Source organism: Orcinus orca, chromosome 21, assembly GCF_937001465.1.
Source record: "Orcinus orca chromosome 21, mOrcOrc1.1, whole genome shotgun sequence".
Lineage (NCBI taxonomy): Eukaryota > Metazoa > Chordata > Mammalia > Artiodactyla > Delphinidae > Orcinus > Orcinus orca.
The window spans coordinates 28,628,280-28,652,525 of NC_064579.1; the positions used below are offsets into that span (position 1 = coordinate 28,628,280).

At 42.0% G+C, this 24,246-nt stretch overlaps 2 protein-coding genes across 4 annotated transcripts in view; one reads left to right on the plus strand and one right to left on the minus strand.

Moving 5' to 3' along the window:
- Window positions 1–24,246, plus strand: part of MCPH1 (microcephalin 1) — a 234,346-nt gene that overhangs the window by 105,003 nt on the left and 105,097 nt on the right. The window lies entirely within an intron of this gene.
- ANGPT2 (angiopoietin 2) overlaps window positions 1–24,246 on the minus strand; it is a 54,007-nt gene that overhangs the window by 1,895 nt on the left and 27,866 nt on the right. The window contains exons 2-8 of one of the 2 annotated variants that reach the window (XM_012537141.3): window positions 22,739–22,894; window positions 19,216–19,337; window positions 14,445–14,677; window positions 12,384–12,514; window positions 7,176–7,277; window positions 6,469–6,635; window positions 1,973–2,103 (exon numbers count right to left, since the gene is read on the minus strand). In XM_012537141.3, the coding sequence (XP_012392595.1) occupies window positions 1,973–2,103; window positions 6,469–6,635; window positions 7,176–7,277; window positions 12,384–12,514; window positions 14,445–14,677; window positions 19,216–19,337; window positions 22,739–22,894 (1,042 nt within the window). The remainder of the gene's footprint in view (window positions 1–1,972; window positions 2,104–6,468; window positions 6,636–7,175; window positions 7,278–12,383; window positions 12,515–14,444; window positions 14,678–19,215; window positions 19,338–22,738; window positions 22,895–24,246) is intronic. The other variant, XM_004280911.3, reaches the window with a different exon arrangement.

A 24,246-nucleotide genomic window follows, 5' to 3' on the forward strand; every position in this document is an offset into this window, starting at 1 on the left:
TCTTTAAAAAGTATTCTGATGCAATTATTATATTATTTATACACTGAACTCTGATCACCCGTTATTACATCCAAGTGCCTAAATTGTTTCCTGATAGTAACAGCTCCAGGACTTAGGTTGATGCAGATTAATGTTGATTTGATAAGACATTTGTGTGTGTGACTCATAAACCTTCAAAATATTCAAGAATATTGCGGATTTATAGATATGTCCATTCCAGAGCCTGTTGTCTGACTCAACTATAGAATTTACTGTCTATGCAAAAATCTAGCTGGTCATTATGCTGGTTTATCTGTGGTCCAGACCACGGCTGGGAATCTGACCTCTACAGTTGGGACCGCTCTGCTGTCTCTCTTGGGCTGCGTTTCTTCTCCCCGATCTCCTTTCCACTTCCACTCTCAGCCCTAAATCTTGATCTGAGTAAGTAAATATGTTGTTTCCTTGGTTATTAATGCACTGATACTCTCTTGAGTAGCTCTTGACATTCGGGTGGTCTGAAAACCGCCACCCTCTGCGTGGACATCTGGGCTCAGTGTGGGAATGACAGACAGGAAGCAGGATTCGGCGTGCTCCCTCCCCTCCCCGCCCTCCCCTGGTTGGCTTCAAAAAGGATTACTGTGGTGGGATGGGAGAGACAGGCAGCTTTTACACAATCAGCATAATAGCTTTCTCTGGTGAAAAAATTACTGAAGTAAGTATGGCTAATAGGGAAGAGCTAAGTTACCAACGTCTATTTATACATGAAATATATTCTCTAAGGAACCATAGGACTGATTTTCTTAATGGAGCCTAATTCTCTCAGTATCATTTTAAAGACTTGAAAATTACTGGGTTTCAAATTATTTTTGTAAATAAATCCTTCCTTTTGTCCGTAAATGATTCTTAACTGCAGTACAAACACGTGACAAGTTTAGACCCTTTACTTGTTTATGCAGTACCTCGTATTTATAAAATATATTGACTGCAGCTCTTTCCTCTGGTTTTCCTGGGTGAGTAATGAATGAATTTTTGGTGATACAATTCATGGTCTCTACAAATTAAACCGTGCCAATTTCCTGTTTGCCTCTGCATTTCGTCTGTGCTGTTGGCAGAATTTTTGTTGCTGATTTCAACCTTTCGGTGTTTTTAAGAACTAACTCCACAGCATTTGCCCGACTTTTTCCTGGTCTCAATCACAATTAACTGGTTTTAGTTATTCCACGTTAAAAATTTTAGGAATCAGAAGAATAAGTTTTCTAACAGTTGGTTCCTGTCACTAAACTCTGAAATGTTTCTGAAAACTCATCTGGCCATTAAGTGACTGTTATATCACATTTGCTTATGGGTGTGGTCTCTTTTTGTTTGTGTGTGTTGTTTTTAAGAGGTCTAACATGAAAGGTCGAAGGCAAGAAGAGCCTGAAAATAAAGGCCTTAAAGTGGACAGTCATTCATGTTAATTTGATGCACAGAAGAGGAGCTTGGTTAATTGCTTTCTGTGCATTATTAGTATTTGCTATATATTAATGAAATACTTTAAAAAAAAAAGACAACTGAAAAATCCTTGTTTGAACAATAAGTTATTAATTGGAAACATTTCTATAATGATGAATCTATATCCCTGTTTCAGTAGCCATTTTTAATTTTTAACCTTTTTAATAAAGCAAAATGGAATTAAACCATCGTGCCAACATCTGATACTCAGCACAAACTCCACAGAGCTTGCTGAGTATCACACGGCCCCTCTCCTTGCCAGGGGTAGGTCCTGAGGAGACACAGTTGGCCTGCTGACAATTCTAGCTCAATATCACATTCGTGTGTAAAACTCAACAGTCTGAAAAAGCGAAAAACAAGTTTCCCTGTATTGAGCAAGTAAGTCTATTTATGAAATTGGGACATTGTCACCAATCACAGGTTGAAGTCCAAAGAGCCAACCTTTCCCTCTATGAAATCCTTTCTTGCCAATACAAATAGGAAGAGAGAAACGTCATCCCACCTCCTGTGAGCATTTGTGAACATTTGCAAATACATTTGTCGTTGTCTGCGTCCTTTGTGCTAAAATCATTTCCTGGTTGGCTTATGCTGCTTATTTTGCCGGCTGTCCCTGTGAGTCCTTTAAGGTGAATCCTGTAAGCATGCAAAGAAAAAAAAAAAAAGGCAAAACATAATTGGCTTGGGTGGTTGATTTATCATAGTGGAAAGTTTTTTACAACGAAGAATTTCATTCTACAGAAACACGTGCTATGCTGCTCAGTGCACTAGTGCATACTCTGGACAAAATGTTTTTGCACTGGTATAAACAGGAACCAACTTATCATCAAATCCTTAGGCAAAGAGGAATGTTTTCATGAAGCCTTCAACGCATATCACTTGCACAGGCATCAGCGGGGACTTGGGGGCCCTGTCATTTATTTTCCTGCTGCTTTCAGGTAAACAGAAGAGGGGAAAATACATCGTGATGGGATCCTCTTTCCAAGTCTCCAGGCGTCATCCATCTCTTGTAGAAATGAGAATCCAGGATGACTGGTGGGTGTGGGGAGGACAGCAGACAACAAGGGATGACCACTGAATGTGAAGTAGAAATCTAGAGAACTGTGTGGAAAAACAAATCCTTGTGGCTGCTTTGCCTTGTTTCTGAATAGTATTATAATAAACCTGCCAGACATTGAGAAAGAATAAGCGTACTATTAAGTTAGACCCTAGATAATAGCCCAGGCTTTTAGAAGATTGCAGAAGTCTGGCTCGCCCCAGCACTGTGCCTGCCAAGGGGGAGGGGAGAAGGGCAGGGGCAGGTCTGTGAGCCCGACTCCAGGAGAGCCCCAGGCAGACAGGCTCCGGAGCTCGGAGCAGGGTCCAGGGGACGCGGGTGCCTGTGTCGAGCTCCATGTCACAGTGTGGCGCTTGGAGCGTGGAGACCTGGGGCGTGCGGTCTCCCCATCCCAGGGACCCTTCTGCCGTACTTTAAGCGCCGCCGCCGCCGCTCATCTCGGGAACACCTGCTCACATTTGCTAACAGCTATCTGGGAGGGAATAGGATTTCCTGGAATTCATGCTGGAGCAGAAGGTGGAGCTGAGAGGAAAGGTTCCCCAGGGGCGTGTCTCTGACCCGCCTGTGCCACTCACTGTCCCGGGCCCGTGCATGGAATGCCCAGACCGGCCCTGAGAGGCAGGCGCCACCCCCCTCTTACACGTAAGATCGTAAGGTTCGGTTCGGAGGTGGGAGCTCGTCCACAGCCACGTGCTGTAAGTGGTGGAGCTGGGACTGGCAGCAGCTGGGACTGCACCTCCGTTAGGGCTCCACGCTGCTGTGCCCCTTCACAGGGGCGCTTGGTTATCGAGGAGGCACTTGTGAAAAGGGGGGCACGGGGGCATATCCAATGAGTTCCATAAAGCGCTGGTCCTGAGTAACGTTTGTGTTGGTAACTCAGATTTTTGTTTGTAGTACTGTAGCTCTGGAAGCCTCATCACAGGCGTTGATCGAATTTCTGAATTTCAGGGTTATCCTCATGCTTCAAAAATGACCCTGGGCCCTAGGACAGCCTCTGCATACCTGCTGCAAGGCCTTCCTGTAAGTTCTGCTCACCCTTGGGATTTTGAAACACTTTAATTTCTGTCCAGGCCCTTCTCATTAATCGTAGGTAGGGTTGAGATGAACTACTCCCCGTGCTTTTCCTCCTTTGAACTCTCCTGTCTCCTTTGAACAATCTCAGTTCTACTGGAACGCATTAAATTTCCCCAAAGCAAAAGAAGGGAGAATACTATGTTTTATGAGTCTCTGTGAGAAAAGTTGTATCTTTTTAGATCCTTCTGCCGTGTGGCCCGTTGTTTTATTTTATTTTTTATTTTTATTTTGTGGCTGCGTTGGGTCTTCACTGCTGCGCGTGGGCTTTCTCTAGTTGCGCTGAGCGGGGGCTACTCTTGGTTGCAGTGCGTGGGCTTCTCATTGAGGTGGCTTCTCTTGTTGTGGAGCACGGGCTCTAGGTACGCAGGCTTCAGTAGTTGCAGCATGCAGGCTCAGTAGTTGTGGCACGTGGGCTCAGTAGTTGTGGCTCGTGGGCTCTAGAGCGCAGTCTCAGTAGTTGTGGCACACAGGTTCTAGGGAGCGTGGGTTTCAGTAGTTGTGGCTCGTGGGCTCTAGAGTGCAGTCTCAGTAGTTGTGGGGCACGGGCTTAGTCGCTCTGCAGCATGTGGGATCTTCCTGGACCAGGGATCGAACCCATGTCCCCTGCACTGTCAGGCGGATTCTTAACCACTGTGCCACCAGGGGAGTCTGGCCCAGTGTTTTAAAGTTGCCTTCTTGTAAAATTTGATTGTTAAGAATAGCCACGTTCTTGGAATTACTTTAAATTGGTACCCATTGCTTTTACATCACAGTAGAGTGAAAGGAGACGTAATGCCAATATTTAATAATTAAATCTCAGTGTTTGTATAGAATTGCAAGAATGTTTGTGAAAAGTGACCAATTCTTAAGGTTTAATATACAAGTAGTTTTTAGTTTTAGTAAAAATAATCATACTCTATTGATGCATTTATCCCTTCTTGTAACGTGTATTTTTTCAGTTTTCCTACATTTGGGAAAAAATTCCTTTAGTGAAAAACAACTTAGCTGCTACATACAATTGGCATTCTGAAACATCTCTAGTTATTGTTTTAGTCACATCCCAGTTTTCTTATCACATTGACATGTTTTATTAGGATAATAATTTTTTCAGTGTAGTATCTGTTTTATACTGCCAAGTAAATTAAACTGAGCTTTAAACAACTGTGTGCTTTTTAAAATGGCATATCCAAAAATTGATTGCATTGCTAAAGGAAATATCTGTTAAGAACCATCGCTGTTTAAAATATTTTTATAATGTCAGCATACAAGGGTAATGACCCATATTGTAAAATCTTCTTATATAAACAGTCTAATCCTTAATTTTTGTGTGTGCTTTTTTTTTTTTTTAATTCCTGTGTTGTAGATTCCTAACTGTTGCCAGTTGAAAAAATATTTAGCTTGGAGGTCAAACAATGACCAACCACTCATGTCTAAAAATTCATTGAAGTTTTGATCTGTGGAGTCAACTTTGGGCTGCAGTGAGGCCCCAACACCTATCTCTTCATTCATCTGAGTTCCCGTCCACCCTGGACAGCCGGCTCTTTCTGTAATGAGAGCTGATGGGCTGTTTCACTGACTTCTTAAAAGTCATGTCGAAGCTTGTCGTACATTATGTTTTCAAAACATGCTTACTAATTTTGGGCCACTGTTTATAAAGCAGGACACTGGACATTGTGCAGTTCTCAGGTGGCTGTCAGCAAGCTGGCTTTCGGCCCGTTTTTTCGTGCTGTCCATCGCGCGCCTCCCCAAGGAAGCCAGCTCAAGGATTTCGAAATCGTGGGTTGTTCCCAAACTACTCAGATCTTGGAATTTCTGTTGAGCAGAGGGTCTGAGTCGGGCATCAGTGGGATTTAGACGGGACGGCAGGCCAGTTGACGCCTGTCTCCTGTGACGTTCCTATGGAACTTCGCTTGTTTATTTCTGACTTCAGAGTTGGTGTTTCATAACGTGTGCTCCATGATCACCAACACCCCCAAACACCACCAGTCCGAGCCCTCTAGACTCCCTCAGGGTGTGTTGGTGCCTGAACCCTTGTGTTGTGCCTTCTCAGACCAATTCCCGTGTGGCCACCAGGCCCCCCATCGCCCTGCTCTGCGCCGCCGTCGACACGCACGTCTGAGCCCCTCTCCCTGTAAAGCACAGGTGCACGTGCCTACTGCCCTTGCCTGGCACAGCAGGTTGTAGAGATCCCTTTGCTCTGTCTCTACTCTCTGGGCGCTTTAGAGCCAAAGAGTAAAGTCCCAGTCAAAATTGCCTGTGCTTTTCTTGGAACATTCAAGATTAGCTGTGTCCAGTGGGTGGGAGGAGGTAGGTAAATACTGAGGCAGTGCTGTGAATCAGATGATCTTCCTATAGCAGAGGGCAGAGGGTCTGGCTACCTACTGCCCACCTAATCCTTCCTCTTTTGAACTTGGCAACTCATCCTGACTTTGGGATGGAACATAACAGTTGAATATGTCTAAACTTCAAAAAGATAGATTTAACTTTTAAAACCTTCTGGAAGAAAACAGTATAGTCATGGGTATACATCTGTTGTGGTATTGGCATGGCATTTTATAGGGACACAACATTCACCTGTTCTACAAACAGTTGTTAAAGACCCATTATCTGCCACACAGGGTTCACCTGTGCCCTGAGGCTACACAGCAGACACAACAGGCAAAATTCTGTCCTCATGAAGCCTTCCTTATATTGTCGAAATTAAAGTTCGAATGTTGAAACTAGAGCAGCTTACCTAAAGGCGGCAAAGAGCTCTAAGAAACAAGATGTTTTTCCCCCTTAAGGTAGCCTATGAGTAATTTAGATTCTGGTTAATACAATGGGGTTCTGACTTTCTGGAGTCATCACCCAGCAAGTCCTTTAACTTTTTCAGTGACATATAATTTCCTTACCTGTAATTGAGTTCTTCGCTTGAGAGATAGAAATGGTCGTACAACGAGTAAGCCTCATTCCCTTCCCAGTCTTTCAGGTGTATTTTAAGCACGTAGCGTTTCTGATTAGTCACTTGTGAAACAAACTCATTTCCCAGCCAGTGTTCGCCTGAAGGGTTCCCAAATCCCTGAAATCGAAGTTGTAAAATTCACTTACTTCATTTATTTTTTCTTCATGTATTTGAAATCAATAGTCCATCAACTTAACACGGAATAACCATTCAATATTCAACAGAAATCCCTTCCCGTCCCGTCTTCCATATAAGAAAGATTTTTAAAAGGTCAGTTTTAGGAAACTAAGCTGTTACCAGAAGGAAATTAGTATTGGGATAATTAGAACGACTTGGGGAACCACCAATATCATAAACATCTCAGTTTACAGACGTGTGAAACACGATGAAACAGTTTACCAAAAAATGCTGAGCCCACCATTAAAAATAAGCTTAACTTTCGCATGCCTTTGTTTTGATATATAGTTTACATTACATTGGCAGCAGGACCATTCTTTAACGGGGAGACTGAAACACCAGTTAAAAAGAACCCTTTGGTTAAAAAAAATGATCAAAAGTCATTGGTTAGTTTTAGATTTGTGGTAAAGTTCCTGCACATTCTCAAAGTTAGTTTTCGCAAAGAAAATTATTTTCAGATGGTTTAAAGAGTATTCATACCACTTTATATTCTTTCCAAGTCCTCTGAAAATCAACACTGCCATCTTCACGTCGCTGAATAATTGTCCACCCACCTCCAGCTGTTTCCATGTCACAGTAAGCCTGCAAACAGGAACGCACAATTACTGCCTGGGAAATGTGCGTGACTTGGGTCTTTGTCTTAAATAACAGAAACGAGATGAACGGAGATACTTATAATAAGACCAGGGCTGATGGGGTTCTCTGGGGTAAATCTTGTGGTCTTCCAAGAGGCAGAGGATTTTAAAGAAATTGAAAACCATGAATTTAAAATGATGATGAAAAATAAACAGTAATATAACATGATGTGTCGATGAAACTAGGACCTTGTCATCATCTGTTCTAGGCTAAAGACCCACCCCGATAGCTGACCCTGAGATCGCTGTTCCTTAGAGATTCGTTGGGAATGGGACGTGTTGGCAGATTGGCCCCAAACCTCTCATCTCCAGCCTGTAGAAATCCATCGCCTCGTGTTCACAGCCCTGAAAACCTTTATGATGGTTGCCAGTCCCGACTGACTCTCCAGAGAGTGGTGTAAAAGGGAGACTCTTGCCTTGTGGGGTTTCCAAGACTCCTGTGATGCCATGGGGCTGTTCGGCTTCCTCCATGTGTGGGATCAAAGTCAGGTTTCCTGGTTCATCCCTCAGAACAAGGGACCGGGGGCTCCCGTGTACCTGCTGTGTGTGTGTGTGACCTGAGGGGCCTGGCAGCTCCACCCCACAGACCCTGACTTCATGCTTCTCTGCACTTTGCTCACTGCCCCTGTTACTTCTCTTCCCAGCTCTTTTGATTTCTGCTTTTAAACGGGCTTGGTGGGTTTAAACTTTGTTCGCTACACAGGATTCTTCCTTGGGCTAGGAGCATGCATGCTCAATTTCAACTCAGCTGGAGTTTTATTATGAAATTAAAAACCCCCGAAAATAAGATTACACAAATAGTTTTAAATAATGAGATTATAGTAGAACGAAGGCGTTTTCCTAAAAGTTAAGATGAATTTCCTTACAGGTTACAAGGTAGTAAATGTGAAAGTTAAGGTTCAAAAGCAATTAGCAGTATTCTTCCTTTGTTGTCTTCCATGGTCTTTGGGGGGAAGAATGGAGATAATTTTGGCAGAGTAAGTTTACACGTCAACTGTACTGCATTTGTGAGCCGAAATCCTGGAGAATGGGGGCTGAAGGAGAACCCAGAGTGCACCTGGACCCGCCCTTTCATTGTAAGCGCTTGTTGGCCATCCTGTTTCGAGCGGAACCAAGAGCGGCAGCTGGAACCCAGCACTGCTTCTCCTGTTGTGCGCTCTCCACCGCCATTCCAGACTCTCTCCAGGATGGACGCTCGGCCCGTCATCGCTTCCCCAGTCACCCTCATGTTTCGAAACGTGTTCCATGAAAGAAGATTATATTTATCAAGAATAAGATGATTTCCCCATTTTAAATTAATCAGCCATATGAAATCGATCTGCTTAATATAACCCCTTATTATCTCTCTGTGTTGACATTATTATTATTAATTATGGTTGTTATCATTGCTACGCATCACTCTGTTCCAAGCACCAGGCTAGGTACTTTCCGTATATTATCTGTAATCTCATGGCAACTCTGCTGTGATACTATCATTCTGCATGTTTGAAAGGAGAAAAGATTTGGTAAAGTTAGGTTAATTTGATCAGAGTCATTCAGCTATTAAGTAGCATATAGGATTTGAAGAAGGTCTCTTTAATTTCCTAATTCTGTGATGTGTTTTCTACTCCCCCATGCTTCTGAAAACAGAGAAACCTGACTGTTTTGTTAATAGGTCAGAAGGCCCTCCATGCAGCTCCACGTTGAAATCAGTTCATGAATATACTGCCTCTCACTCGCCTCTGGTCCACAAGATGGTCCGTACTGCTCACTTCTGTCAACGTGTCTAGTAAACTAGCTGAATAAGCTCCATTGATCTGAGCAGTCCTGCGCACACATGTTAGCGCCCCTGTGTCCTAAAAGGCATGCTAGCGGGTAAAAGGACGGCACACTGTTCTCAGGGAGCCTGTCCTCATTCTAATACTTGCTTCTTCAGTGTCAGAATCACCCTGATGCAGTTGCTGATATTTAAATCAGAGAACAAGTCCATCTTGTTGTGCAAATCAGTGAAGACCAAGAGCTGGGGTCTGAGCCATACTATCCTCTCACCCCATTAGGGACAATGACGGGATCATGGGAACGTTTTCTTAATATTACTTTGTCCAGCTTAAGAAAAAGAACAGAGCATTTATAAACACCGAAGTATCATGGTTAGTTGGCTCATGAGGCTTCCGGAGCAAGATAGTGTTCAAGTAGAGTTCTCCACGTAGCCAGAAGGTACAGATGAAAATGATGAAGTAGATTATATCAGGGTCGGAAAAGCATAAGTCCTCAGATAATGCCCATGACCTCACCGCTAAGCTACAGCAAACCCGAGGGCGGTTAATACTTTTGATGAGCACACCATGGTGTGGTCCAGGGACCTGATATCTCGCTCTAAAGCTTGATTTCTTTCAGCAAATAGCGCTTGATTTAAATGTTATGCTTCGGCTCTGAGGCCATGGTGACTAAGTGATTAAAGAGCAAAGAGATCGACATTAGGCGTCAGGTATCCTGGGAAATGTAGGGAAGGAAACTTATGTCTCTAACTAGCAAAAATGTAACCCTAATGCTTCTGATAAATGCCATCTTGCAATGCCTATCTTGTACAAAAACCTAATGAATTCTTCAAAAATAAGGTTGAAATGATATTTAGGCCTCTTTGGGAAAGATCTGCGCAGAGATCTGTTGAACATTCTTTCCTTGAATTAGATGAAGCAGGCCAAGCTCAGGTGCCCTGGCCCACAGAGAGGTTGTCTCACAGTCCTTGCGTGTTGAATGGATGGCAAGCACCGAGCCCTGTCCTGGGTGCTCATCTCCATCATCACCCCGAAACCGCTCTCTAAGACAGGGGACTTCGTGTCACGTCGCAGATCAGGAAATGGGAGCCTCACGCAGGTTCAGTGACTTGCTGAGAGGCACACGTTGGCAGAGTCAGAATTTACACCCAGATCTATCGGCCTTCCTCAGATTGAATTATGGAGTCTGAAGTCTGGAAGGGAATCCAGAGGTGACTCATCTGGACCATATATGTTAGAGATGAAAACATCGAGGCTTCAAAGATTGTTGTTCCCGGCTGTGTCAGTGAGTTGTTTTCACTGCGTACGTGTAAAAGGCATATATAAATCCTAATGTTTCCAGCCGTGGCCTGAGACCACATCACCCCAGAGCTGTATATCTTCTTCTCCCGGCAGTGAGGTCTTTGGGGTTGGTACAGCGAGCTGGGGCAGGGACAGGCGCTGAGGCAGGAAACATTACACAGTCCCTCTGGGTCTGCATCAGGGAGCAGCCCACTCTACTCTCCATTCTCCTGCTCAGGTCACTTCTGTCCCCTTACCTCCAGACCCAGAACAGACCGACATCTGGTGACAGACAACAGCGTCCAAAGAGCTGGCATGAGAACCAGATAGCACAGGGGACTGAAGGGCTTAGTATAGAGTCTGCTCATTACTTTTTCATCTGCAACAGAATATTTGGGTTTTTTCTCCCCTTAATACACTGCTTTTAGGGTGCTAGGGACATTAACTGATTTTCAAGGTTGATTTAAAGCCGCACGAATGAATTCGAAAGATTTCTTTGGAAAGCCTTATCGTGAATAATAGCACAAGAATATTGTGCTATTATTCAAGATAAATCGAATATTTATCTTTTAAATTCAAAATCAAGTGTATGTTACTGTTTGAAATTCCACATCTTTAAGCCCTTGTTTGTATTTTTAAAGTGTTTTCCTTTATGACCATGTTACATACTGAGGATAACCCTGAGTTCAAAGAGATGATACTTTCAGGAGCCTTTATAATCTCCATTTTGATGCAGCGTCAAGTGCCTTTTCTGTAAGTGTTTCTGTTCATTCAATGTGTAGCTGCTTTTACAGTTGGACGTAAACATACTTATAGGCATTTAGCATATACAGTCATCCCAGAGTTCTATAACACTTCACACTGATTCTCATGTAATGTTGTTTTACCTTATCAAAGCCACATTGAAATACTCCCCGGGGAAGTGACTTTTTTTTTCTCATCTAAAGCTTAACATCTCCCAAAGCAAGTTTTCCAGAATATCCAAGAAAAACCGAGTTAAGCTGTACACTGGCTTCTCCTGACGGTAAATTCTGATTCTTGGTTCACTTACGAGCTTCCACCTTAAAGTAAACTCCAGGTACTTGGGAAGAAAATGACCTGCTCTCGTTGATGGTGTGAGTTAAGTCTTCCAGCCCATCAGATGGGGGTATGAATGGCCCACCCAGGGAAGCCTTGAGCCCCCTGCAGCAAGTCCAAAGGGTCGGAACTGTCTCCATAACCATGTCCTTGGCCTTTGGGGCTGTGACAGCATTTGCACTGATGGTACAAAAGCACTAGTGGGTGAAACTGCCAGTGCCCTGGAATGAACTAACTAGTGCAGAGCACGCCGGAGTCACTGGGTTCCTCGGTCACACACTTGCTGTTTGGGGGGAAAAAGCCAAGTTCACTTCAGGATGTCTCTGACAAAGCAGTAAGAAAAGTATTAATCTTATTAAACCTCTACTGCTGCGGGCACGTCTTTTTATCTTCTGTTTGATGCAATGGAAGTGAGTATAAATCACTTCTGCACATCAAGGTGCCATGGCTGTCTCAAAGAGAAATCTTGTGTGACTGTTTCAGTTGCAAGTTGAACAAGCCTTTTGTTTTTTGGATGGAATACGATTGCTGCTTGAAGTAACGATTGAAACATAAACTATGGGTATTCGAACTCTGGTATTTTGGAAGACATTTTCTTTAAAGTTAATGATGCGAGTGTGACACTTCAAGGCAGACAGCTGACACTCTGCATGACTAAGCCAAATGCAAGGAGACGATGAGTAGATTATCTTATATATTAGGTAGACACATATAATAAGATAGATATTTCTACATCGTTCATGTGCATCGTCAGTGTTCTGTGCCCAGTGGCTGGGCTCGGAGCCCTTGGTGAGACCTTTACGTGTGTCAGTGTTTCTTGCTTTGCTCTGAGTGGAGCTGGAATGGATCCGGGGTGTGTGAACTATGTCTGCAGTTGCTCCACTTCTAAAACGACTTGCTTCAAGCCAGGGAGGTGAAAATGGGAGACAATGCCTTACCTTGATCTCCTCCGTGGAGTTAGGGAACGTCAGTGTGTAGATGCCACTGGTGGTCAGTCCTGATTTGAATGCTTCCGCGCAATCTCTGAAGATGATTTGTTCTTCCTTAGCAATGAGGGAGTGCTTAGCTGCTTTTTAAAAATAGGAAAGCTTTTAAAAGGAGTTCGTGAAAAGATAAAAGTATGTTATTTCAAGATGCACTCATTTGCTAAGTTTTATTACATTTGGATTCTTACAATAAGTAAAAGGGAGATGCTAGTATTTTAGCCTTTCAAAAGTTACTCCTTCAGCCTGTTCCGTGTTAACTCTCAAAGATTGTTACCAATAATCCATACTTCCTTTTTCTTCTCATCAACTATATGTAATGCAAGTACTTCACACTCAGCCTTAATAAACTATTACTTTCAAAAAAATCTTCCATCTTGAGTAGAATCAGATAAAGTTATTACAGAAGAATAAGAAAGAATGTACCTAAAAATAAAGTTGGCTCTACAGTGGCTGCATCCACAGCCCATTGGCCACGTCCTATCTAGGCAGTGGTGTGGATTGTGTTCCTTTCTTTCTGTGTATCTGAGGCCAAGTCTTTATACGTTTCTTTAGACCACTGGGTGAAGACCTTTAGTATTCTTTGGATTTTTAGCAACCGTCTCATGATAGCTTGCGTTAAAGAGGAACCTAACATTTATTTATCTGTGTCTTTGAAATTCTTCCTTTTAAGTCTAAAAAGTCTAGGACTATGAAATTCTTTCAAAATTTTATTCTGCTCTCAACGTTTAGACTTTCCAGTCCCTTTTTTGCCACATTGAAAAAGTGTTTGTGTGTATGTATTCTTGCAGGTGTGTATTTGTACGTCATTCTAGAGACGGACAAAAGCCTAGGTGTCTGGACCGGGTGGCGAGGGCAGGCATCACAGGTGGAGGCTCCCGTCTGCACGCCAGCTGGAAGCACACGGCACAGACGAAGCCTGTCCTGCTGCTCTTTCACCTGTGCTCGTTTGTTCTCCCAGGATCTGAGCTACGTGATTTTCTCTACTTTGGCTCATCCAAGCTAATACCTCACACTGTCTTGGTCCCACCAGACATCAGATAGTTGTCTTTTCCTTTTTTCTGAATGTGAGAAAAATATATGATTTTTTTTAAATTATAAGAGAGTGAAAGTCTAGTTGGAAGGCACATGCTGCAAGCTGGCCACCTGGTGTGAAACCTGCCCCTTAGCACAAGGTTGTGCTACTGTTTTTGTTTGTTTGCGTCCTTGTTTAAGTAGAGACCTTGCATAAATGTTTCTCTAATTAAAGTGGGGATAGCTGTATGAGTCAAGGAAAATGTGAGAACATATTTCTTATGGAGGTGAGGAGGGTCTCTACATGAATCATATGTAAAGTGCATCTGTGTCAAAAGAATACAGTTGAAAGGACACTGAAACAGACCGTAGCAAGAACTAGACCCAATGTTTAAGAAAAAAAAAAAAAACTTAAAAATACCACACAGGTTGTGTATCATGTCTCTAATTAACGACTGAAGATGCATCCCTTCTTCCCTCTAATATCGAAGAGAAGTTGAAAGGTCAAAAAGGAATAAGGAAGGCAAGATGTAGTTAAGGATGTGGTGAGAGAAGGAAACTGGCATTTCTTGGGTACCAATCTTATGCCAGTTACTGCAAATACCGATATTATCTCATTTAATCTGCACAACAACCCTACGGGCCTAGGATTGTTTCACCCTCTTAAAAAATAAAAAAATGTCCACTATGGTTTAGTAACTTACCCAGCCCCAAACATCTAGTTAGCAATGGAACTAACTAAGAGTAGACTCTCTGAGCCCATGAACAAAAAAGTATGTTTGGGTTGGTTTGCCTCATAATAATTAGTACAAGTATATAGTCCCCTTCCCCTCTTCCTCCTTTTTAATCGGTTCCATATTGAGACCCTATAATGCATTCATATGAAATATTAAGAGAAGTGTGCTTTTTCTGAAAGGTGAGAGTCTTTTTTAGAATTTTGAAAGGTTCGTCGACTACTGGCAGATAAAACCGAAGAAAAACTAGTATGTAAACTTTACTTACAGTTTGATGTCGATATCATAGTCAGTAAATTATGAACTGTCTCCATCAGGTCGTGTTGCTGCTTTTGGAGAACTGAGTTGTTCACCGTGGCCGTCACCAGTTGTTTTTCTAGCTCTTCAATGATGGAATTTTGCTTGGATACCAACACCTGGAGCTGATCTTTCTCTTCTTTGATTGACCGAAGTTGAACTATGTGCTTGTCTTCCATGTCTAGAACTTTCTTTTCCAGGAAACTTGTAAAGGGAAATAATTGTTAGTTAGTGAAGGGTTTTCTGATCACTATCAAAGCCAAGTGCTTTGTAAACAGCTAATCAGTTTCATAATCCTTATACAATCATTCATATTTATTGAATTTCTGCTTCTCCAGGGCACTCTGTTAAGGTGTTAAAGGAGTTATAAAGTAACAAGATGTTGCCACGGCCCTGAAGAAGCTCTCAAACTTGCTGAGATCAGATAGAGGACATAGATATGACATGAGGAGAAAGTACCCCAGTGAAAATGTAAGGTTCATAACTAGAAGTTACCACATGCAGTGTACTTGAAGACCGTGGTTCCGCTGAAGAGGAATGACAGTGGACAAAGGACAATGACAAGGTGCCCTTGGTTTGGGAACTCCTGTGCGTCAGTGGGGAGAGCCCCGGGCTGAGAACCTTGCCTCTGCACGTGACCCCCTGGGTTACCTGGGGCAGACCATCCCCTCCTTGGATCTCAGGTGTATATCTATCTAAGGGAAAGTCCACCTACAGAAGTAAATCGCTATCCATAGTGAAGGCGTTAGATTAGATGATGCTCTCTGAGACCCCTTCTAGTTCAGATAATCCATGGGTCTATTGTTCCTTTTTGGGGGCAGTAACATTTTCTGAACCTTTAGCCCTGGAAACAACATTGCTCAGCCAAGGGACAGACTACCCGTTACAGGTCTTACCTATGAGCGTTAACAGTCAGTATGAATCAGTATTATTATCAGAAATACAGTTGCAGCTCTTAAATTGATCCCAGTCCAATAGTCATTGTAAACCAGTGTGTGACAATAAGTATACTGTCAAAGTACCAAGTCAAGAAATAATCCGTTACCGTGATGCAGACATTTGCTTTCAACTTTCATCAGTTGCACCATATCCATTTTTTCAACTATTATTTCTTAATATTTTTACTGATATCAGCTAACTTATTTTTTTTAACTTGTGTATCACTTTCATTGATCTAAAAACCAAGATGACTTACCGTAAGCAGAAGGTAACCTAAAAATAAATGCATAATTTTTTTCTTTTCTACCTAAAATCATTTCTAGGACCATCAGCGTACAGGCAATAGGAAGTACTCCTACAGTGCTTCACCTAGACCATTAACATAAAATGTACGGACATTTTAAAATCACTCATCTATACTGCCTTTAAAGTGATCTTGCTGAAATTTGTTATCCAGCCAATCTTTTGTTGTCTTTAATATTCTATGAAGAGGCATAAAAGAAAGATGTGATGATCACACGGTCCAGAGTGTGAATGAGAGTGTGAATACTGTGGGATGGATATGAAAAAAAAAAAAAATTGTTTCTTTCTCCCAAACCTCTACCAGTAGAATCCAGAGGTCAGTCACATCCTGATCGAAAAGATTTAATCTTAAGGTTAAATACGAGCAGGTACTGAAGAGGTGAGCCCAGCATCGGGTCATCCCAGACCAGGCTGGTCATAAGCAGCACCGTGTATCGTTGCGTTTAAGGCTGTAAAGAGTCTCAGAGATCGGATTTCAGAGCAGCGTTTTGCAAAATGCTCATCTGGACCTGTTACTGGCTTGTGCGATCAATTTAGTGGGTTGCAATAAGCTTTTCTTTTTTTTTAATAAAAGGAAATTAAATAAACGGGATAAAACAGATGAGAATAGAGCATAAACTCATAGCAAGAACTTTGTGCAGCGCAGCAAATGCCACGGTCAGTGTTGACGGGTGATGGGAGGAGGGTGGGGCAGGGTGGAGAATGCCTGCATTGCCCGACACTTTGCTTTTTAGCATCTTATTTGAATTTCTGATACAGGATGATCAATTTGATCATCACCATAACAGTTGGACTTAGGTACAGCTTAACTTTATATTAACATAATTCATGGTCTGTTGAGAAATGTGGGGAAATATCCTTGTTGGTGGAAACATCAAGGCTGAATCATGTTTCTCTTATGAGTTTTTATTGCCTCTCTTCAGAAGGGGACAGTATCAATGACAACATTTTTCCATAACAGTAATCATATAACAATATCACAATTTAACTGAACTGGTACAAGTAACCCCTAAATCAATCACTTATTTTAGAAGGAAAAAAAAAAGGATGATAAGATGAAAAGGGCATAGTAATTCTCAGCTTCAGCTGGTGAATCAAAAAGTGTTATAGTGGCAATTTTCAGAAAAATGTTGACTCTAATAAGTACCTTGACTTCATTGGAAATTTCCATGAAGAAGACAATTGTACATTGGGGGAATTATTGAAGATAATTTAAAATGTGGTTTGTCAAACGTGCAACACATTCACTTTTTTTTTTTTTTTTTTTTGCGGTACGCGGGCCTCTCACTGTTGCGGCCTCTCCCGTCGCGGAGCACAGGCTCCGGACGCGCAGGCCCAGTGGCCATGGCTCACGGGCGCAGCTGCTCCGCGGCATATGGGATCTTCCCGGACCGGGGCACGAACCTGTGTCCCCTGCATCGGCAGGCGGACTCTCAACCACTGCGCCACCAGGGAAGCCCACATTCACATATTTTTGTAATGTTGTTCCTGCAGATGAAATCTTAGGCTAGTCAAAATTTAAGGCACCTGAAAACAGCATGCCAAACTCACTGAAAGATGTAGAATCATCAACACAATTTTCTTATTTGTATTTACTAACAGTTGTTGATGAAAAAACCATTATCATTGCCATTTCATTTCATATTTGTGACAAAAGAGAGCGTGATTTCTGCAGCTGCTAAAATGATTATTCTTCCTGCAGGTATAGATTTAGATTTGTTACATATGGTTTTTATAAGTCAGCTGATAAAAGCTACACCTTTCAGTGTCCGCACTATGGCAGGTTATTCAGAAACAGTTCTTATGCAACTCCAGTCTGAGTTAGATGTCTGCTGTCCAAGTTGTGGTGCTCTGGTGCTGCAAGTCATGTAGGATTTTCGTTTGTTAGAGATGTTTATTCGACAAGGTAGTTTTACGGAGAAAATGTTGGGATGTTCAAATATAATTTCATATAAAAATGGAGTGAAATTATTGGAAAAGCACATTACTGGTCAAATGTCAATTAACCTGGGAAAAATTGTGAAGGATTAAGGAGAAAAAAATGTGAAGGATCATTTAAGCAAGAATTATCAGAAAACACAGCAGATTTCTGTGTGGTTGCAATCACTATTTTGTACATTGTAAAGCTTTAACATACAAAGGAATTTCATCAAATCGTGGATGATCAAAAAACGTAGTGAAAGTTGTCAGTTGTTTTTCACAGCAATTCAAGTTGACTTTGTATAGGAAAGTTTGCACCTTGTGGTAAATGAAAATATTAAGCAGTGTGTCTTGATTTGGGAATAAGATGCACACTTTTATAGGCAAAGGGCAATACAATTTGACAAAAATTTACAAAGATGGTGCCTGGGTAACGTAACTGACGTGTGTAAGTGATCATTTTAGCATCCTTGCGTACTAAATTAGAAAACTAAGGTGGGGACCGTGTCCAGTACCAGGGCGTCCAGCATTACTGCAGCCCACTCAAAAGAACATTAAATAAGGCCATTTTAACAACATGAAACTGGAGAGACTGTTATGTCTCAATTATTGGTCTCAGATTTTATTTATTACTTTGCAGAAGAGAAAAATTTGAAACATTAAAATATTTGGAATAAAAATCTACTTGCTTTTCAAAACCCTAAATCAATAATGAGTCCAACTTGTTACTCAAAGAACAGAAGAATTGTTTCAGCTTAGTTCTTGATTAACAGGAAAGAATGATTATAAGACAATAAGCTTACAGTCATTTTTGGTTAAGAATAAAGAATTATTTAATTGTGAATTAGAGTGTGTTGTTGTCTGACCATCCTCCATGTCATGTGTACATATCGCGATTAGAAACAAGGAGGTAAGCACACCTGGAACGTGAATAGAATTATCCTCATATGTCCCCTCCTGGAATAAACCTATGAAAACCATCCCCACTGGTCATCCATAATCTTAGTTTTTGTATTGGTTTTCTTGGGATTTTTAAAATATTTATTTAGATATTAATATAACCATATTTAGTATTAACTTTTGTTTTTACTTTATCATATGCTTTAAGAGTAAATACTGCATCATGAAATGTGCATTGGTTTACAATAAAGTGTAGTTTTCCTGCTGTAGACCGTTTTGCATTGGGATAAACTAAGTCCTCAGAGGCAAAGAACTTGGCAAAGTTAATATCAAAATGCCCCAGCCAGTGTGACTTTTACTGCACAACCCTGGCAGTAGTTTTCCATAGATTCATGCATGATATGGAGGTAGAATTCGGAGGATTAGTGTAAGAGAATCTTTAAGGGGCCAGAGGATTAAAAAACAAAGTTGAAGTCTGTTTTAGAAGGTGATGCCCTTGCAGTATTTTTCTCCAAACCCTCTCCCTACCTTCCCCTCACAAGGTTTCTGATCCTTGTACTATACATTAAGAAATTCAGCATTTTGGAAGCCACGCTTATAATTAATAGTCATATGAAATAGGCTTTCATATCTAGAAAGTGTACAGTTCTGGATTATACATTTCTTTGTATTTTTATTACCTGTTCTTATCTTGCAGTTTGTTTATTTCACTGGTCTGATCCAAAATCTGTTTTTCCAATTTGTTTGTAGATAGGGAATGTTCCAGAAGCTGAAGTTCAAGTCTTGTTGTCTGATTTAATACCTAAATGTAACAAAATAAAATCCCTATTTATTATTTTTAATTAGACATAAAGTTACCTAAATTATAGGAAAACATAACTAAAATGTTACTTACCCAAGCATCTTAATTTGGCATAATTTTCATTTTCAGAAAAGGCTTGTTGTGCTGGATTGCATCAGAGTGTGTTAAACATTTTTTTCATCGTGTATTTTGGAAAGGGTTTGATAGTTCTGAACGATGGTGTTTGTGTCAAATAATGTTCATTTTCTTGTTCTGCCATGTTTTACCATTTCACACAGTGAGATAATTGAGAGTATAAAATGGTCATATTTAATATATCGGAAGTTGTTGATAAATGAAGAGAGGCTTTTCCTCTGCTCGAGACAAAATGCTGTTCTCACATCTGCCAGTAGACAAAGTGTTCAGAAGTCACATACTTCCATTCTATAAGAACGTAGCTCATTTTTAGCCCAGCATTTCCTTGTTTGTATTCACTTGTTTAGTCTTTCTTTCTTCTTCCGCCCCCCCTTTTCCACTGCTCTTTTTCCTATTTTAAAAATCATGTCAACCCATCAGGAAACAAGAACATCAATATGAAGCAGGAGCTCAGTTTTGCTTTGCGGGCCTTTCTGACATAGACCACGTGCGGTATCTCTGTTCCCATTGTGTTCAAACAACTTAAAGAATGAATTCTTTCGCGTTTGGCTGCGTTCTAGCAGGAAGAGTCCATGACTCACATCCTCTGTGTCATGGTTACTCAGGATGTGACATCATGTGTAAGTGTCAGGCAGAATTGTTGCCCAGAATGAGGGTCCTTGAAAGAAGCATTGTTTGCTCGGGGTCTGTGTCATTCGTGGAAGCGGCAGCCCAGCCCCACCGTGCAGGTTTAGGGACGGTCTGGTCCTTAGTCAAAGCTGGATGCCTTCATACCATGAACACTTCTGCGCATGAAAGAAGGCATTGGCCAACCTCAGGGTGTGATTTAATGTTAACACCCGGAATATAGATTTGCCCTACATCTTCTTTGGGCCCAGACATTCTGTGTTGGTTATTGATAGAAGGACCTGGAAACTCGGTCTTTTATTTAGCTCCTAAGAGCTATAAAATGAGTTCAGTGGGGGAGGGGTGGGAGGATGGCGTGTGGGTCCTGACCCACCCAGGACCAGTTGCGATGTTTTCCATCACTTTTCCGAAGGCCTCCAGCTACAGGTGACTCTAAGTTACCCAGGTCACATGGTTGTCTGTTCTCTCTGAGTTCTCAGGCCTCCAGCCACCCCTCACAGTCTGGTTTAATAGTCTGACACCCTGACAAGCTGGAAGAATCTTCATATCAGAAATTTTCATGTTTGGATTTAACCCGTTTCACATAGTAACTACGCAGCAGATGCCTTAAGTAAGTTGGTACGTAATTCGGTCTCTTGATGTCCTTGCTTGGGCTCCGCCGTCTTAATGTGTTCAGTTGGACATTATAGGCTGTTTTCTTTCCAGCCGTCTTCCTATTTTCCTGTAATCCTGGATCAGGTGATATCTAGTTTCACAATAGATTTTTTATTTATTTTATTTTTTTTTTTTTTTGCGGTAACTGGGCCTCTCACTGTTGTGGCCTCTCCCGTTGCGGAGCACAGGCTCCGGGCGCACAGGCTCAGCGGCCATGGCTCACGGGCCCAGCCGCTCCGCGGCACGTGGGATCCTCCTGGACCGGGGCACGAACCCATGTCCCCTGCATCGGCAGGCAGACTCTCAACCACTGCGCCACCAGGGAAGCCCTCACAATAGATTTTTTATATCATGTGACCCAACAAAACCTCTTTAAATGCTAGTAAGCCTAACAACACAGGATGGCAAAGATTTACATCATTGCTCTGTATCTTATACTTTTTTATTTCTCTTATCTGAACCACAGGCAATGTTATACTTCCAGGACAACTTTTTGAAGGGCTTAATTGCTCATCAGTTTTACTACCCAAAGGTGGGATGTGACCTAAGCATTACTAATTTATTCTAACAATTGACAATGGATATATTGATACATTTACTTTTAGATTTTTGTGTCTTCTCCTTTTTGGATTTTATACCTCTGGGGATTACAATTTTCAGTACCTTGTGACCTGTTGTGTAAGATATTTATATTTGTCCTAAACTGCTCTGATGTTATGGAAAGATGTGGTAAGCAAATAACTTCTTATTCTATATTCAGATAAAACTCTGTTATTCTCCTACCACCCGCCTGCTGTTCTCTCTACCTTATCCAGTAGTTCTCAGAGAGACAATGAAAGAATGCTGGTGCCCTTCTCAACGTGGGCTTATTACAGTTGGAAGGCTTATCGTTTCCCTTATTTCTTATCCCGTCCTGACTGATGTTTGGCATTTCTTGGTCTTTTAGCTTAAGTAGCACATAAGAATAATATGTCATGGGGGTCGTTTACCATTAAATCTACGTTGTTTTTTTTTTGAGCATTATTTATAACTCAGGGTAGGAAGATACTAACTTCACAAGACTATAAAGAAGCTAGGGTTAGGACCCAGAAGGCCATTTCACCGATGACAAAGCTTGAACTTGAAGCATCTCCGTAGATCCCCCCAGCAGCACTTTTTCCCCACCCGGACTCTTCTTATTGGGTCACATATTGTTTGTCATTCAGCATGGCTTGTTTTAATGTTTTGCTGTTATTCTTCTAATATTTTCATATTTCATATTCTTCTTTCCTACTACTATTAATTGATAGCTCGTGGAATCTTAAAGCTAAAAGGGAACTTGGCAGTCAGTCACCTGGCCAGTCCCCCCATTTCACAGTCACAACCTCGGAGGCCAGGGAAAGCTAGTGCCTTGTTGAGATCCGTGCGTCCAGTTAATCATGGAACTCAAGGCTCTGGGCTGATGGCTAAACACTCTCTGTGCCTCAACCACTTCTTACTCTTCTCTTTGCTTCTCTCTCTATAAATTCACACCACAAATTGTACAAACACACACCACAGATTGTTTTGGCAGTTCTGTGAGACTTAGCTTTCATCTTAACTCAAGAGTTAGGGTTAAGCACAAAGCTTCTAGCACTCTGCCTCAGTGCTTTTCGTGTCTCAGATGCACAAAAAAGCGAAGGGCTCAGAAATGGAAAGTTTATCTCAAGTCCAGAAAATACCAGTGAGGCAGAGGAACATCTCTCTTGTAGTCACGTATGAATAACATGAAAATGGTTTGTACGTCCTCAGTAGAATAAAGGTAATGTAACTTCAGTAGTAAAAATGAAAATATATTTCCTGATTTTAAATTTCTGTCTAGACACAAATTCTTAATTTCTCATCAACTCATCCTTTTTTCCGCTATCCTCGCGCTTCCTCTGCTTTTCCCTTGTTTCATTAGGTAACGATTTTGTGCTAGTATTTGTCTGGCTGGGCCATTCTCTGTTTCCTATTTCACTACTTACTTGGGCTTCAACATCAGTTAACTTCCGGGTCTGCTCTGCGGTTTGATTTAGCAGGTTGGTTCCTATTTCTATCATCACAGCGGTCTGGTTCTGCACTGCGTTCTGTTGTATCTCCACCATTTCTTTCTTCATGTTGTCCTGGATGTAATTCTCAAGCTAGAAAAGAACAAGTGTCAGGGAGACGGTCGTGAGTCGAATGATCAGAAACCTTATTCCTAATTAGTTTCCCTTGTCTTTTAAAGCACCTCTTGGAAGGCTTGTGCCTTGCTCTGACTTTGCCATCTTGCTGGGTTTTTCTTATCACTAGCAGTAAAAGACAGTGTGATTTTATGTTGATTCAAAATCTGGCAGCCCAGTAACAGCATGTGTGGGAGACAGACGGTTTAGACAGCCCAGCCCTAGAAGTGCACACAGGCAAGGGAGGTGGTCAAACCACAGCTCAGAGGTGGGCAGGTGGCCGTGCCGTGCAGCAGGAAGGGCCACCAGGATTTCGCTGTGTTGCATCCACGTTACGCAGGAAATGAAAATCTGGTACAAAGAAGCATCACTATTTCTACCACTTTCTAGACTTGCGGTTTCTCAAAATACGGGCTTCAGAAGACTCTCTAAGATAGAGTATGAAGAGGGATGCACCTTTGGATTTTCCCTGTAACTCAGGGCCACATTCTGCAGCGACCACCCCCCTACCTTCCCTCTTACTGAGATCATCACACATTAGACCTGTTAAGTTCTCCTAACGTGTGCATTTTTCACGGTTTCGTCATTTTCTCTATCAGGCAGACTTAATCCTAGTCTAGTCTATTCATTATCTCACGTGACCGTCAGGATTGGTTCTTCCCCCATGGACCGAGGGCATGCCTGCTCATTTTAACACTCGCTTACGTGTAAGAGCGTCAACAAGCTAATTCATTGCCATGGGTATAGGTGCCTATGTCTTTGGCAGTAAAAATATACAGTTAAGTACAAATGCAGGGACTTCCCTGGTGGCACAGTGGTTAAGAAGCCACCTGCCAATGCAGGGGACACGGGTTCGATCCCTGGTCCGGGAAGATCCCACATGCCGCGGAGCAGCTAAGCCCGTGTGCCACAACTACTGAAGCCCGCACGCCTAGAGCCCGTGCTCCGCAACAAGAGAAGCCACCGCAATGAGAAGCCCGCGCACCACAACGAAGAGTAGCCCCCGCTCGCCGCAACTAGAGAAAGCCCACACGCTGCGATGAAGACCCAATGCAGCCAAAAATAAATAAATTAATTAAAAAAAGAATACAAATGCAGGCCAGCCAGGTGTGTGGGAAGGAACATGTGGGCTTCAGGCTGTGCACACCTGCTCCCCTATTTTCCTTGGACTCTAGTTAAGTTGCTCAACTTTGGGGAGGGCCACAGTGTCCTCGTATATATAATAGGGTTTCGGTTTGGTCAGAGGAGTGTTTTAAGGATGAATTAAGCTCTGCTTTTAGAGGCATTGTGCATGTATAACTCTAGGTACTTAAAATTTCATTTCCTTTCTT